Source organism: Artemia franciscana, chromosome 8 (assembly GCF_032884065.1).
Source record: "Artemia franciscana chromosome 8, ASM3288406v1, whole genome shotgun sequence".
In the NCBI taxonomy this organism is placed as follows: domain Eukaryota; kingdom Metazoa; phylum Arthropoda; class Branchiopoda; order Anostraca; family Artemiidae; genus Artemia; species Artemia franciscana.
Window position 1 is genome coordinate 1,215,463 of NC_088870.1, and position 15,276 is coordinate 1,230,738.

The 15,276-nt window shown below is 35.3% G+C and overlaps 1 protein-coding gene across 1 annotated transcript in view; it reads right to left on the reverse strand.

Moving 5' to 3' along the window:
• Positions 1-15,276, reverse strand: part of LOC136029867 (rho GTPase-activating protein 21-B-like) — a gene marked incomplete in the record, with an annotated part of 199,960 nt that overhangs the window by 147,856 nt on the left and 36,828 nt on the right. The window contains 1 exon segment of the mRNA XM_065708329.1: positions 14,774-14,903. Coding sequence (XP_065564401.1) covers positions 14,774-14,903 — 130 coding nt within the window.

Genomic DNA, 15,276 nt, shown 5'->3' on the forward strand with positions numbered 1-15,276 from the left:
AACACTACTGATACCTAAATTTCATCAACAATTTTTTTCCAGATCGTAAAAAAGCCTTATGTCTCTAATCAAACAGTTCGTGGTAATGAACTGTAAGTAAGGAGCGACACGACTCAATAGTAACCGAAACTCTAAAAAATGGGATTTTTATATCAATAGATACATCCAAAGAATGACTTATTATGCTGATTCCAAATATAGAAGCTTTATTAAGTTTTGTCTTACACATTAAAGGCTACGAGTATGAGAAAATTTGCCTGATTTTCGAAAAAGAGGGGGAACACCTCCTAAAACTCAAGGAATCTTAATGAAAATTGCAGCATCAGATTCAGCGTATCAGAAGTCCCTACTGCAAGGCCGTATCCATCGAGAGGTTAGGGGGTTTGAACCTCCCCCCGAAATGATTGTCCGGCTCATAAAAGCGTAACAACATTGCATATAACCAAATTTTTAATTCTTTTTTAAAGTCTTTTCGTACCCCCCTCCAAAAAAAAATCCTGCATACGGCCCTGCCCTACTGTAAGCTTCAATCTGCAAAATGTAGAAAATGAAGAAAGATCGCGGATACGTGTTTATTTATTGAATTTTTCAGGGGTGATCGTATCGAAAGAATGGTACAGGAATATCGGAAGAGGGCTTGATCGAAAGGAAAGTAAAAGTTCTAGTGTCCTTTTTAGGTGACCAAAAATATTGGAGCAGCTATCTCCCTTCCCACGCCCCTTTTCCCCAAAGGCGTCTGATCAAAATTTTGAGATAGTCATTTTACTCAGCATAGCTGAAAGGTCCAATAACCACGCCTTTGGAGATAACATGGCCCCTTATCCGCTGACCAAATTTCTTTAAGTTAAAAATATGTCCATTGCGAATGCTATTTCCACGGGGAAGGAAGTTTCCGGGAATTGAGTTTTGAAGGGCAAATTTTACACACGTGGCAGTTTTTAGAATTCCTATACAAAATTCTTTTTATTTGTCTTACTTTCACTTTGCCGAATCAATTTTACATGTGGAAATGTTAAGGCTAATTGCCCGGAGTAAATTTTCACCAGGATTGAATTGTAGAGAGGTTATTTCCATGAAGGATCTTTCCGTGGGGGGGATTTTCCCTGGAGGGGGAGATGGGTTTCCCGGTATTATTTAAAAATCAAATACGAATTAAATACACAAACAGGTTTCTTCACCGGAAGCAAAGAGCAACATTAAAAGTTAGAACAGACAGAAATTAGTATGTATACGCTGGGGGGTTGCCCCCTCCTCAATACATAGTTCTTTACGCAAAAATTTGACTTTTTGTCCCAATTATTTAAGAACGACTCCTGAAACACAAGGGTCATTTAATTAGAACAATAAGAAGCTGTTCTAGAAGTACAAAAAAAAATGTGTGACGAACAAGGTATTGAGGAGGGGGAAAACCCCTCATATACGTAATAATTTGTGTTCCTTTAAAGATTTAATGCTGCCTCTTACTTTCAGTTCATTTTTTCTTACTTAATAAACTAAAGGGGCAATTTTCTGCACAAGGAACGCAAGAGATATTTAGACCAAGCTTTTACACTGTAGGACATATGTTTCATGAGAGCTTAGGTGGAATTATGTGGAACCCAGATTGATAAAAAAAAAAAAAAAAAAAAAAAAAAAAAAAAAAAAAAAAAAAAAAAACACATTTACGAAAAAAAATGGCTAGGGTAAATTTCGTCAGAGTTAATTTTTACCAATGCTTGTTTTCGAAAAGTATTTCGGAAAGTTTTTTGAAGATTAATTTTGTAAAAAGACAGCTTGAAAAAAGGCTATTCTGACATTTCATGGTTGCAACGACAGCTGCATCCTAGTAAAGAGCGAGCCACGGCCCATACTAACCAAAACTTTAAAAATGCAGTTTTTAAGAAATTAGGTGGATTTTGCAAGAGCCTTAAACCCCTCAAAAAGAGCATCAGATCGAAACTTATGGAGATATCTAAAGGTTCAATTCAAAGCAACTGATAATTTTATTGTGTGTTTTTTTATATAAATTTATAGTCGAAAAGAGCATTAAAAAGCCACATCGAACGGTGATGAAACTTGAAGGTTTAGGTTCCCTTAGGGGTCCCTTTGGGTAAGGGGTTAGGTTAGGGGTCCCTTTGATCAATATCATGGAGGAGTTGCATTTCATTCCCCTTCCTGTGTCCAGTTATGGCATAGATAATGTACATCCCATTTTTTACATGGCGACACTAAAATCCAAAGTTAAAAAAAAAATACAAGGTGACAAAAGAAAGCGTTTTCAAATTCCCCTCTAGTATCGTTAAAAAGTCACTAGTGTCAAGCATTCGTTTCTAACTGATTTGAAAGAGACTATTTAATTGGTATTTTATGATTAAATTACAACCAATAAAATCAAACCTACGCACTAATAAAAAGTTCAAAGCGGGACTTTTCAGCTTTGCTACCTCCTACTTCTTAGATTTTATCTTCTTTTTTAAGACGGGCAGTTTAAAGAGAAAGCATTAAAATATGAAAGGTTCAGGTCCTTTTGTCTTCTGCACTTTCTGAGGAGAGACCAAGCACCACACCCAATGGCGTCAACTGACAAAAATGTTGGGAGGGGGCCAAAACATGTTTGTCAAAAACTTGGGGATCATTTTGCTTTTTGTTTTCATCTTTTTAATGAAAATATCAAAAGAAAAGGTGATTTTTCGACAAAAGTAAAATAAAGGTACAGCTAATTCATTTACATTATTTCGCATGATTTTTGTTATCAGATTATTAATTGACAGGCCGACTGTCTCCGCTTTATTTGCATACTTGTTGTTCTCCCGCAATTCCTCGCTTGAATGAGACAAGAGAGCTATGCTGTCAGCAAAATCTCTGTCACACGGGGTGTGTCTCAGGTTCAGTTGAATTCCACAGTGAAGTTGCATATTCGAAGGATATAGTCTATGAGGTTAGCAAGCAGCAGAGGGGATAGAATACATCCATGGCAGACACCAGACTGAAGTGAAAAAATTAATTGGCTTCAGCGGAACATGGGCCAAAATCCCCCCTCGTAAATGTTTTTTATTTGTTTAATTCGTTTAGCTAGCTTAACATCGCTTTTGGCTGATATTAAACCATTTCATTTTTAAAATTTCGTCTTTTGTGACTAAAACAAAAAATTTGTTTTGCTATAATATTTAGCTCGAAAAGACAAAATTTGACATCAAAGCATTATGTTTATATCTGATCCGCATGAAGTGTTACAGCGACAACGAGAACAACAAAAAAAACTTTCTTCACGAAAATGTAATTCAAATACTATATCCGGATCGTGGCATTAAAATTAGCGACTAGACCATTTTTTATTTCTGTCAGTACTTCAGTGAAAGCAGTAACATAGATGAAACAAAAAAATAACCTGTCTTTGATCGGTAAACAGAATGATTTTTGGGAATAGTTTTTGAGATATTCTTACACAGAGAATCGCAAAGAAGATGAGTTTCAGAAACAAATTCTTAAACATAATTAATAAAAAAGAAAGCCTTCCTGACAGAAGTATAGAGCGAAGCTGAAAATTCAAAACAAACAAAATATCGCCTCTCAGCCTATGCAACAAGGGCATCTGTTAAACTAGCGCAAAAAACTGACTGGCCGTAGTTCTCTATAATTGTAGATGGTGCAAAACTAGAGCTTTACTGAAAACACAAAAACCACGCAAAAAAGTACAGCCAGGGCGTTATTTTCGGCTCCAAAAAATTACTAAATAGCCTGTAGAAAATGACAGACTAACCTATACCCATAGTCTTAAGAAAGATTAACCAGTCTCCTAATCCAGTATGTTTCGGAAATAGAACCCAAAAGTGGTACTTTTCGTTGTCCATAGCACTCAAACGTGGAGCAATCAGCACTAATTTCCGGAAAGAGCATGGCAATTAATAATAGCTTTCAAATGAACCTTTAAGCGTCTGCCAACCATCAATGTTCTACAGAACGATCACATGTGCTGCCCGTAAAAAATATGATTTTCCTTTTTTCTCAAGACGTTAGACTGTAAACCTCCAGGGAAACGTTTTCGATAATGACACATATGATTCTGTATTTTCTAGTTTTCTAATCCACGCCATTTGGGAAATGGTCACAAAAAGTAGTATTATGTAAGGCCACATGGCACTAACATGCGGCGCTGTCAACGCCAATAAACAGTAATTTCTTAACAAACGAGAGTAACTTTGATATTACCCTTTTTGTCTGTCTACGACCACCTGTTCTATATGATGACAGCGCGAAAAAAATAGACATAAGTGTTCTGGAATTTATAGTTTACCCCTACCAAAATTAACTTGTTCAAAGGGTCAGTCAATGCTAAGAAAATCAACGGGTCTAAGAGAAGCTTCCGTATAAAAAGACGCAATGATAGCTGGAGTTTTAACTAAGATACTATCATGGCTGTCGGCGCTATACGACCTGTACATCCGGTCACCATTTGTGGCCGCACTTTCGCTAAATCGCGCCACGCATGGCACACTTCGCACTAAACACAGCACATTTCTGCAAGGCTTAGCCTTCAGCAATTGGTGTACAAAAATTTGAAAGTTGGCAATCTCTCAGGTGCTAATGAGTGAGCAAAGGTGTCGTCATCAAAGTTACTGACCGCGAAATACCTCGGAAGTTTCACTCCTTATCTAGCTGGACAGAACGTAAGGTAAACTAGTAAGCCTAAGCAGATGATGATATGGTAGCTATAGATGTGCCGCCATAAAACGGGAAAGAACAAAACTTAAAATGATCAAGCTATCACTGTAATTTTATGCTCTTACGAAGTCAGCAAATATATTATTACATAATAAAATATATTCTTAGCATGCCTTTCCCACATGGCCACCATAGTGGGATACCTTGCAGGGGTATGTTTCTTCAATTCTACAGAAATGGGGGATAAGTTTGAAAATAAGGTATTCTAAAAAGAATACAAAAAAGAACAAGTTATGATAATGACTTGCACCTCAGCTCAATGGTCGGTAAAACGATTCCTGCCTTCGTCCTTTATCTTCATCGCATAGCTAATCACTCAAACGTTCTCCTGCTAATATTAAGTACTAGAAACAGTAACAGCATTTGCAAGTCTACTCCTATATTAAAGATTGAAATCCGTTTCACAAAAATAACATCACGAATGACCATAGAAAATGTGTGAAAGAATCTCAGGAACTATTTAAAATGGCCGTCTCAAATTGTTGTTTCAGGATTTCATGTTCAAATATTCCCCACAGTCTCATGCTACATTTAGATCAAACAACTGGTGAGCAAAGATTCTAAGAAAACGTCTTTGACCAGGAATTGTAAAAGCCTGTTTAGTGCAAGGACAGGCACTTACAAACAAACTATAACGGAGGCGGATATTAATGGTACAAACACTAAATACTGCAATACCAAGTTGAGGCAATTGAAAAACTTGAACAAAAAACAACTATAGGTGCTTATCCGACGCAGGGACCTTTTTATTTAAGAAGCGTCGTTAATTCACAGATATAAGTGCTTAGTTGAACATATTTTGAGGGAGGATACACTTAAGCGGGACAAGACCTATTATAGAACCCTAAATTTGAATCACTGAAACCCACACTTCATCGTATTTTCGGCTTATCGAAAATTCCTTCCGCCAAAGATTAATCTAACCCATTCTCCCTTTATCTAAATCATGCCGAAAATATTGATCTCCCGATTTTTTTTAGATTAAAAATTAAACAATGATTTAAATGGTTTTTTCTTAAAGTTTTATCACTTATAAGATAAATGATCAATAAATCTGCGTCTAAACCATCGGCCAACCTGTCGGTGGCATCAAAATGATCAACAACACATAACTGCCAATCACAAAATAATGGATGTTTTCAATAATAAACTAAGCCAATTAGTTTTTATATCCTTTAACTTTGAATGTGCTTAACATGCATCAAACTGACATCATTAGTAGGATTTGTCTGAAAAAAAAGTGGCAGAAATTTACACCATTTTCCACAATTCTGAAATCATGTTTCGGTGTTTTTTTGGTATTACTCTTAATCTTTTATTTTTTATGGATAAAGAGGGGGCACTCGCTTTCCGCCACCTAGTGAACATCTGAGGACGCCACCCGTGCCACATAGTTCCATCGTGTTTGGCACAGTTGGCGCCACGCTTTGACACAGTTTCCACTAGAAACTATAGTTTCTATGACTATCTTAGTTCTATGACTATCTACCTTAGTTCTGCCCTATGGGTGGACGGATGGTATGTGGACTTACCTATAAACAAATGAACTGACATCATTTTTATACAATCCTAATAAGAGCTTATGCCAGATTTGCATTAAATCAAGAGTTAAGCAGGGTTGTGTACTATCCCCCTTTATATGGATCATTTCGATGGACTTTGTCTTAAGGAGCACATAAAAGGCAATGGGAGACCACGGAATCAAGTGGGGTGGAAGCAATCTCCTGACCTTAGATTATGCTTAATATTTAAGCATCCTTGATGAAAGTGCTAAGGCTAGGAATAAGTGACGATGAAAAGGTGACGTTAGGTAACGAAAAGATTGATGAGGTGGGCAGTTTCACTTACCTTGGTAGTATTATTAGAAGAGACGGTGGGAGCGGTGAAGATGTTAAAAGTAGAAAAGCCAACGCTCAGGCTGTTTTTTCACAGCTAAAAAAAAGTTTCAAAGTCTAGGAAGACAAGTCTGCAAACCAAGATTAGAATATTGGAAGGAACAGTAATGACAGTGGTCAAATATGGCTCTGAAGGATGGGCGCTCCGAAAAGCGGATGAAGATTTAATAGATGTTTTCCAGAGAAATTACCAACGGATTGTTCTGAGTACTCGGCTGACTAACCGTATTTCAGATAGTAGGCTGTACAAAAAATATGGTTCAATCCCTCTTTCTAGGGCTATAATGAAAGAAAGTTGAGATGGCTAGTGCGCGTTGTGCGGATGAAAGATGACAGATTGCCAAAGATTGTTCTTTTCAACCAACCGTCAAGGGCTAAACGGAAAGCAGGTCGTCCTCGTCTTGTGTGGGAGGACATCATAAAGAAAGATTTAAATAAAATGTGAACTTCCTGAGAGGGTGTAAAAAGGGGGCTTTGAATAGATTGGGATGGAGAAGAAGCGTGCGTAGCTGCGTTGACCTCAAGCAACTTGGTGCTGCGGTGAGTTGTTAGCAGTAGTAGCAATAGTAGTAGATTTAAACGGATTCAGCTTCGACCTACGATAAAAAAAAAAACACAAAAAAAAACACAAGCTCATGTTCATCTACCCAATGCCGAACATTCATGTGTAACGCATGTTCAGAGCTCATGTTCACAATTTGAAAGCTATTATTAATTGCCATGCTCTTTCCGGAAATTAGTGCTGATTGCTCCACGTTTGAGAGCTCACAAGCTCATGTTCAGCTTCGACCTACGATAAAAAAAAAAACAAAAAAAAAAACACAAGCTCATGTTCATCTACCCAATGCCGAACATTCATGTGTAACGCAAAAAATATTCATTCCATTTCAAGCTTGACTTACTATGTGACTATTTCTGCAGTGTTGGGTTTAACTATCGCATCTTATGTCTATTATAAACATTTTTAGACCGTTTCTTTAAATAAATCAATAGAGATAATAGCAATATTATCTGCAATATTATCTATACTATCTATAAAAGCAATAATATGCTCTGCACTATGGGATACATTGCACATTTTTTTTATGCAAAAAAAACTTTTTCGCTATTTTTCCTTTTTATTCAACTTCATTCGTAATTTGTAGAATGTTGATACCAAATCAAAACGTCAAAAATGTAAACTGGTAATTCGTGGGACAACTTAGTTAGAAAGGGTGGCGTCAACTTGCAAAAAAAAAAGTAACAGAGGGGGGGAGTGGATTTTTCATAATCTAGGAGGGCAATCTTATTGTTTTGTTTAAAAAAATTTCAAGGAAAATGCAAAAAACAGCAACAAACTTTCAATGAAAATATTAAAACAAGGTACTTTCAAAATCTAGGGAGGCAAAATAATATGGGAGGAGGGGATATAAAAACGTTTAAGTTTGAGCAGTATTTAGTTTTAGAATGTTATAATGACAAAGGGAAAGCTGTTAAAACATATTTTGTTTTCAGTATAGCAGAGATGACACTATTCTTACGGGGTTTGATGGGTTAAGGGAGCAATAGTTGCACTCTAATTTGTAGTAATTTCTGTTTGTTTTGTATTTGACTTGATTATTCATTTTTATTACTGTTAGTTTTTGGTTTAAATTCACTCTTCTCTTTTCTTACAATTTTTTTTTCGCAAAAAAAGCTACAACAACGGGAGGGTTGCCCTCCAATTAGTTTCGGTTGTCAAAAAGTGAACCCAAACACTTCGATCCTCGATCGAAATAAGCCTATTCGAAGTTTCTACCACCATCTTTTCCATGCGAAGTAGCTGAGGGAAAAGCACTAATGCATTTACTCTAATGATTATATGAGGGGGGGGGTAAAAATAATGTGAGCAATTAATTATGATTTCTTCCCAGGTTACATTCAAATTTTGCGTGAAGATAATCATGGATCCATTTTAACTGTGCTTACTGCTACGCACTGTGATGAAGATCTTTCAGTCCATATATATATATATATATATATATATATATATATATATATATATATATATATATATATATATATATATATATATATATATATATATATATATATATATATATATATATATATATATATATATATATATATATATATATATATATATATATATAATATATAATATATAAATATATATATATACATATATATATTTATATATATATATATATATATATATATATATATATATATATATATATATATATATATATATATATATATATATATATATATATATATATATATATATATATATATAGTCTATATTGATTATATGGATATAGTATTTATTTGATTAGGAGAGACATTAAAGGTTGCCCCCATTTTTATCTCTCTTTAATATTCATTGCTTGAAATTCTTGCACACGATATGGAGATAAACAGGGACAAAAACAAAAGCTAAGAGCTCATATGGCACTTGTGACAAGGTCGGAAGAGCCAAGAGCTCATATGGTATGAGCTCTAGCAAAATACTAAGAATCAATAGATTGCTTTAAAAAGAAAATCCGAGGCTTAATACCGGTCGGGATTAAAAATAATAGCTCACGAGTCACGAAGTCCTTCTAAATATCAAAATGCATTAAGATCCGATCACCCACTCGTAAGTTAAAAACACCTCAATTTTTCTAATTTTTCCCCTCCCTTCAGCCCTTCAGATAGTCAAATCGGGGAAAACGACTTTATCAAGTCAATTCGTGTAGCTCCCTGACACGCCGACAAATTTTCATTATCCTAGTACGTCCAGAAGCACTAAACCACACCCCCTAACTCCCCCAAAGAGAGCGGATCCAGTCCAGTTACGTTTAATCACGAATCTATGACATTTATGAGCGTTTTCCAAAATTTCTGGCTTCCCCCTCCAACGTCCCCCAATGAGACATGGGTTCCTTCTAGATATCAAATATCATTAAGATCCGGTCACCCATTCTTAAGTTAAAAATACCTCAATTTTTCCAATTTTTTCAAATTAACAACCCCCGGCTCCCTCAAAGAGAACGGATCCGATCCAATTATGTCAATCACGTATCTATAACCATCAATCCTATAATTTTATAATTAAAATTAAACCACCACCACCCCAACTCCCCCTAAGAGAGCAGATCCGTTCCGGGTATGTCACTCACGTATATAGGACTTGTGTTTATTTTTCCCACCAAGATTCATACCGATCCCTCCACCCTAGGTGTTCTCCAAGATTTTAAGCCCCGAACTCCCCTTCCCCAATGTCACCTGATCCGGTCAGGATTGAAAATAAGAGCTCTGAGACACGGTATCCTTCGAAACAACAAATTTCAATAAGATCCGATCACTACTTCATAAGTTAAAAATACCTCATTTTTTCGAATTTTTCAGAATCAACCCTCCCCCAAACTCCCCAAAAGAGATCGGATCCGTTCCGGTTATGTCAATCATGTATCTAGGACTTGTGCTTATTTTTCCCACCAAGTTTCATCCCGATGCCTCCGCTCTAAGCGTTTTCCAAGATTTTAGGTTTCCCCACCCCAACTCCCCCCAGTCTCACCTGATCCGGTCGTGATTTAAAATAAGAGCTCTGAGACACGATATCCTTCCAAACATCAAATTTCATTAAGAGCTGATCACCCGTTCGTAAGTTAAAAATACCTCCTTTTTTCTATTATTTCCGATTTAACTGTCAACCTCCCCCCCCCCCCGATGGTCGAATCGGGGAAACGAAATTCATATTTAATCTGGTCTGGTTCCTGATACGCCTGTCAAATTTCGTCGTCCTAGCTTACCTTGAAGTGCCTAAAGTAGACAAACCGGGACAGACAGACCGACAGAATTCGCGATTGCTATATGTCGCTTGGTAGATACCAAGTGCCATAAAAAGAAACTTTTATTTTTACAGAAACAAAGACCAAGGTTAAAGCATACATACATTACCAAAAGTAAATAGTGGGTTGTAGCCCCTAAAAAATACTCTTGCAGATTCAAAGGCAACGCCAAATTTACCAAACAGCCCTAGCTTCAACGCCAAGTTTATACAACAGCACAAATTTATCTAACAGCAGTTTCATTACAACCACCGCTCAGATTTGACAGCCAACGCTGGCATCCAGCAAGTAAAAGCTTCCGATGACAAGTTGTATGACGGATCGGGACTAGAAAAGCTGACCTCTCCTAGCGGTATCGATTTTAGAAACTAAAAGATTATCAGTACCACATTCTAAAGTCAAAACATTTGATAATAAAACACATTTCAAATATTATCGATGGGAGGCACAAGAATTTACAAAACATGGACATCAAACAATTTCTACAGCCTGAAAAACTTATTGGAAAACTTGTCAATAAATGATCAATATCCACAGATAATAAATGAAAGCCCCTCAACTTTACTCGCTATTCGGTAGCTACTCTCTCACGAGGACGAATATAAGCTACAATCAACCAACATACGCTTGATTTATTCTTCCTACTAAAAAAAGCACAACACACATAGCTTCATACTTAGTGGCGTCAATACACAGAAATTTAGGATTGGGGGAGGGAGGGCACAATGTATTTTCAAAATCTAGGGGGTGGCTATTTTAGTTGCTCTTATTCATTTTTCTCAACAAAAATATCAAAAGAAAGGCTTTTTAAGCCAAAGCACTACCAAAAATGGTACTTTTGAAAATTTAGGAGGGTAGAAGTAGGGGGCAAACGCCCCTGCTCCCCAATTGGCACTCGGTCTCATCGTGCTAGTTCAAATAAAAGACCGTAAGTGGCATATACCGTTTGGACGTTCGCACCTTAGCACTCCAGAAAAATAAGCAGATAGGTGTGCTAGCAGCAGTAAGATTCAGGGGGGTCGGAAACTTAATTAATATCCTGAGTGATTCCAGAAGTACATACGTGCATGAAGTCTAAAGGCTTCAAAATACAAACTACGGGCTATTCCTTTTTTAAGTTGACTTTATGCATATATTTTGGATTGAGTTTATATTATTTCTAATTTTAATATAGACATGTCATCTTATATTGGTAACAGAGAACGACATACAGGTCCGTGTTAATGCTGTTCAGATAAAAGCCTGTTGACCCTTTCCGAAACAATATAATAAAAAAATCACAAATTAAGCTTTTCAAAGAAAAGTAAATAGCTCCATTAAACCAAAAATGAGCAGGAATAAAGTCAAATAATCTTCCAAGCGTGAAATTACCACATATAACCATCAAAAATAAATGAAACCCAAAATAGAAATTTCCATAAATAACCGGTTCAAACTCCAAACTAGTAGAAATTAAAATGAGTAGGGCTGACACCCCCCCCCCCATGCCTTCTGAAGACCAAAACACAATTTGCACTTTACTAAAAACCAAATATATTTTAAATGTTTTCACTTTTTTGACTTTGATAAATAAGACCTTACTAAGAATTTAAGGAATAGCTATGAGCATATGTATATTAAACTGTCAGTCCACATTCATTTGTTTGTTTTTTCACGAGAACCTAACCAGAGAGTTTTTACGCATAACAGAAACTATCCATTTTGATTTAAATGCAAAAAAAAAATAAAACAAAATGGTGAATTGCTGTATGAAATTCAACAATTTACCCTTCTTCTCTGGATCACCCTCCCAGAAATGAAATTCAATGGCCAAAACAAAGTATTTTTTAAGTATGTATTCAAAGGAATCTGCTCTGTTTTTAAGAAATTTTCCATCAAGATCAGATATTTTCGCTTTCAATCACATTTACTTGTCCAAATTAACATTACACTGTCGCTTGGTTGTTTCGCTTGTTAAAATTTACCGTCGTCTATTACAACTTACCTTAAAGTTCCGACTTATAAACAATTGCCAAAAGATTTTTCACGGAGAAATTTCGAAAGAAATACAAATCCTTCTTTATGAACATTCTTTTTTCTCTAGACCTAAGTAGAAGTCCATGCAAAAAAAAAAAAATCTCCAATCTTATAGCAACAGATTAGCACCTACACATACTTCCTTCTTCCATAAATAACAATTTTATTACTGTTAAAGTAGCGAGGGTATCAAAATAAAACATTTTTTTTCTATTCATATCCAAAAACTACGATTTTCTACGCTATTTTTGGTTGTTTCAAAATTACGAAGATTTTAGGGAAGTATTACAGTTTACTTAGTGTTACCACACTGATCTGTGAAAATAAACAAGCCAAATTAATTGGATCAATATGATAGCACTTTCCCTCCGTAAAAATTGAAACATTAATAATCTGTTGGTGCCAGTTTTTTCTCCATTGTTTGAATTCTCATTTTTACATTTTCAGCTTTTTCTTATTATTTGTCATCTGTGTTATTTCTTCCTTATTTTCAAGCGATAAAAAGAATATATTTTTTTTTTTACAAGCCTCAGCATTGGCTGACCGTCACAAAGATAAAGGGCCCATTAGCAAATTTTCCCAGGGAACTAACCATCATCGTCAGGTGTCGAGAATATTTATTTTATTTTTGACATTTTAATTTGATTGACTGTGAAATTTTAAATCCCTTTTAGTGACGATTTTGTCAATCAAATCGGATAGCACCACAGGGAACTCTCAAAGAGGTCAAATTGTTTAAATAATATTTCTCTTGAGCTGATTTTTAGAGTTTTCCAAGCAGATATGCTAGAAAAATTTTAGGAACTGCCCTTTCCTGAACTTTAAAAAGACAATTCTTCTCAATTTAATCGAAAAAAAATAGGTTTTCTGATTATTGAAGTTTCATTAACCCACTGCAGCAAGGCTGGGCGACAGGTCTGCTACTTGCTGATGCGAAAATGGCCCAGCAACTAAAACGCTGATTCGACTACCTATTGGTCAGCAATGGCTCTGGAGAAGATATGTATCCTTTTTTATCCTTAAATTTCATTAAAACAATATATCCATCTTCAGAGAGAAGTCAAATTGTTTTTCTACGATTTTCTGGAAATAATACGTCAGCTTTTAGTTTTCTGTTAATAATTCGGATTTCTTGTTCAAGCTCTATAATTTATGGCAAGATCACTCAATTAATTCTGGATAGTTTGGCCACGCACACTAATAAGCTTAAAATGAACGAGGCGGGGTGATCCTTTAAGGTAGGATATCCCCCCTTAAAGTCAGCACTGCCAACTACAAAAAAAAACTACATTAAATCACATGTAGGAATTTTTCATTAGCAATTGAATTACCCTTTTTCCCCTAATTTTTTTTAGCTATATATGGTTGTTTAAGTTTCCACTTAGCCATTTTAAATATTCAGATGTCATTTTCAGTGTTCTTGGTACCTTAAAATTAACAACTTATCTTTATACAAAACCAAAAGTCTCCGAAACTGGAATTTTGTTAGTCCTTTTTTCAATAATAATTTTCCCACAGATTCATTGTAAAACTAACACTGTTCTCTAGGAGAAGGAAAATATATTATCAAAGAGCTATAAAACCGAAAGCCCGCAACAGCCAGAGGATTGGCTTACCTTATATGCTTAGCAAGACTTATATCCATTTCTAGTGCACTTTTATATACTAAAAAGCAAACAAGTTGTGAAACTGAGCTTGCGAAACTGGAAACTTGTTAGCCCTTTTTTCAACAATTGTACCAGAGACCCGTCGTAATGCGCATGCTTTTTTAAGAAAAAAAGATGCTATTAAAAAAGTTTGTTCAGTCAAAGAACAGCAACAGAAGCAGCATGGTTTTCCCTGGAAAGCATATTAGTAATTACAACCAAAGGATGGCTTGAATTTACCTCATACGCTTTTACTACAAAAACTTCCGAAACATGTCGAGCATTTGTTTTATTTTATGTGTTATCTTTCTTTTTTCTTTGAGGCAACCAAAAAATTAATTCAACGCTTTTCTAGAATTCATTTTGTAGAAAACTGTTTGTCTAGCAGCTATCAAATCTAGAACTAATCGAATTTTTATGGCGATATTGGACAGGGCTCCTATTTTAGGAGGAGGTTCATAGACCTTCTCTGGTTTTGTTAGGGAGAAAATTATTTGATATACCATACACTATGACAACACTAGCTTCATTGAACACCATTAAAAGTAAAACACTTGCCCAAATGGGACACAAAATACACTAGTAGGATATAAAGAGGATAAATAGTATAGATCATACCCCTCCCGCGCGCTCAATCGGTGCGACAAATCGTTCATCTAAATAAATCTCCCATACATTAAAATTATAAACAAAGAGTTACCTGTTCGAAGGCCAGCTACAGCGGCAGGGCTGTTTTCCCTGACATGTTTAATGAAAATTGTATCCATTGGTGCATTTGGGTTTCCCAGACTACCGGATTCAATACGCCTTTTGAGCTCCTCGGGATAATCCTTAAAAAAAAAAGAAAAAAATCAGACTTCTGGACAACCGGAATACAGACGATACCGATTTCGTTTTGGTCTTTGAGTTCCTTGGAGACATATATATATATATATATATATATATATATATATATATATATATATATATATATATATATATATATATATATATATATATATATATATATATATATATATATATATATATTATATATATATATATATTATATATATATATATATATATATATATATATATATATATATATATATATATATATATATATCGGAATATAGACCGAATATATACAACCGGAATATAGACGATATCGATTCCGTTTTAGGAACCGATTGAGTTCCTTGGATATAAAGACGCCCCGCTC